Below are 2,500 nucleotides of genomic sequence, written 5' to 3'. Positions count from 1 at the left end.
TCTCTCTCTCTCTCTCTCTCTCTCTCTCTCTCTCTCTCAGTGACCAACCCATGTGACAGGAAGAAGTGTGAGTGGCTGTGTCTGCTCAGTCCCAGTGGGCCGGTGTGTACCTGCCCCAACGGACGCACCCTGGACAATGGCACCTGTGTGGAGCTACCCACCCCCACCCTGTCCCCTGTCTGTGAGTGCACACACACACACACACACACACACACACACACACACACACACACACACACACACACACACACACACACACACACACACACACACACACACACACACACACACACACACACACACACACACACACACACAGAGCTCACATTTCACAGTATGTTCTCGGTGTTTTTGCTAAATCAACACTGTGAAAGCATTTCAGCCGAACACATTGTGCTGTTAGTAAAGCTGGATGTGTTCCCCTCCACAGCGCCCCCCAGTGGCCCCTGTACTGTCCAGTGTTTGAACGGAGGCAGCTGCTTCCTGAACGCCCGTAAACAGCAGAAGTGTCGCTGTCAGCCCAACTACGCCGGGGACAGCTGTCAGATAGACCAGTGCAGAGACTACTGCCACAACGGAGGCACCTGCACAGCGTCCCCTACAGGTAACACAGTGCACTTACAACACTTACACACTTTTATTATTTATTTTGAATTTTGTTTGGTCTTGTCTTTTTGCCCGCTACACGTTACATTCATGCTCCGCGGCACGACACATCCTGTGGCAAAAAAAATTGCAGATCTACTGTACAAGCTCACAACGCATTGCGTTGCGATGCAGAATCTGAATCTGAATATTCAGAATCATCTTTATTATCACATCACAGGTTTACAGGTGTAAAACAGTGGGGTGAATGAATGCATTGTGAGCTTGTAGATCTGCCGTGTGAGTGACACTGGTGCAACAGCAAAGTATAAATCAGTCTTATAACACATGGGTTTTCAAACAATTTATTTATTGAAATAAGTTATGGATTGCAGCTTTAAAAGCGGGTTAACACATTGAATGCCAATCGCGTAGATCTACGCGAACCTATTTAAAGCCGCAGCGTGCCAGTCGCGTAGATCTACGCGAACCGCCGATTCCCATTGAAAGTGCCCCAGGTGCACTTTCCGAATTTTTTTTTATCCATTTCCGTTTCCGGTTTCCGGTCGGAAACAGAATTATTCGGGTTCCGGTTTTTTCGATCGTATCCGCTTCCTGTCTGGGATCCTGTTTAAAACTCGATTTTCTCGGTTGTTGTTTTTCTCCTCGCTGATCACTGTTTACCGTTGATCGGCTGTATCTTCAAGATGGCGGCTCGCATTTGGAAACTGTTTTCGCTGGCCGTTTCTCACGGATCCGCTGTGTGTTTAGAACCAAATGAACGCGCACTTTTAACTTATTTAGCGAGGTCTGTGGCGACATGAAAAAAACAAAAAAACAACAATAAAACGCTGGCACTGGTGAGTACATTATGAGATTAAACTCTGGCATGGAATGTGTTAAAGGGGGGTATTTCACTTTCAAAAAAACTTTGGGTCATTTTATCATCTACTCAGGCTTTTGTGAGCCCCCAGACAGTTTTTAAGTTGCTTGATTCAGTATTTAGATATTTGATATTCATTTTATCAGACACGCCCCCTTCCTATACAAACCCATTATAACTTCAAACTCCATTTTAACCATGTTAGATTCATCAAAAACACCCGTCCTTGGTTCTGGTGACTCACCCTGCCCTCCTAATACGCAAGGGGGCCATGTTTTTTCGATTACTTTTTTCATTTATTTTATTAGATTTTTTTATTGTATTAAATTTTTTTCATTTTCCAAAAATAATATTAAAAATAAATGAAAAAAGTTATCAAAAAAACACGGCCCCCTCGCGTATTAGGAGGGCAGGGTGAGTCACCAAAACCAAGGACGGGTGTTTTTGATGAATCTAACATGTTAAAAATGGAGTTTGAAGTTATAATGGGTTTGTATAGGAAGGGGGCGTGTCTGATAAAATGATCAAATATCTAAATACTGAATCAAGCAACTTAAAAACTGTCTGGGGGCTCACAAAAGCCTGAGTAGACGATAAAATGACCCAACGTTTTTTTGAAAGTGAAATATCCCTTTAAACAATACAAATTGTCTCTCTCGGGTGGAAACCTCATATGTCCAAAACTGATACTTTTCAGGATTCAAATTCAAAAATATCAGATCGACAAGCTCATCAAACGCGTAGCTTCGTGGCGCGTTTGGAGCTTGTAGATCTGTTACTTTTCACACTTTTGTGTGACGCAGCAGTATGATCAAGTAAGGCGTAAATTTACGAAAAAACCCAAAAAGTAAAAAATATGGAGTTTCTGTTTCTGAAATGTGTGTTAACTGATTCACTGCCAATCACGTAGATCTACGCGAACCTATTTAAAGCCGCCACGTGCCAATCGCGTAGATCTACTTGAACTAAAAAAAATATATATATATATTTATTTATTTTTCCAATTTGACCCAAAGACCAAGGAGATATGAT

The 2,500-nt window shown here is 42.5% G+C and overlaps 1 protein-coding gene across 1 annotated transcript in view; it reads left to right on the top strand.

Moving 5' to 3' along the window:
* The window catches only part of LOC308081788 (low-density lipoprotein receptor-related protein 1-like), a 285,687-nt gene that overhangs the window by 271,864 nt on the left and 11,323 nt on the right, over nucleotides 1-2,500 (top strand). The window contains exons 81-82 of the mRNA XM_080423412.1: nucleotides 41-181; nucleotides 431-604. Of these exons, the coding sequence (XP_080279538.1) occupies nucleotides 41-181; nucleotides 431-604 (315 nt within the window). The remainder of the gene's footprint in view (nucleotides 1-40; nucleotides 182-430; nucleotides 605-2,500) is intronic.

This window comes from Gymnoscopelus braueri, assembly GCF_963280865.1.
Source record: "Gymnoscopelus braueri genome assembly, chromosome: 3".
In the NCBI taxonomy this organism is placed as follows: domain Eukaryota; kingdom Metazoa; phylum Chordata; class Actinopteri; order Myctophiformes; family Myctophidae; genus Gymnoscopelus; species Gymnoscopelus braueri.
This window is presented reverse-complemented; position numbering and strand designations above follow the sequence as displayed.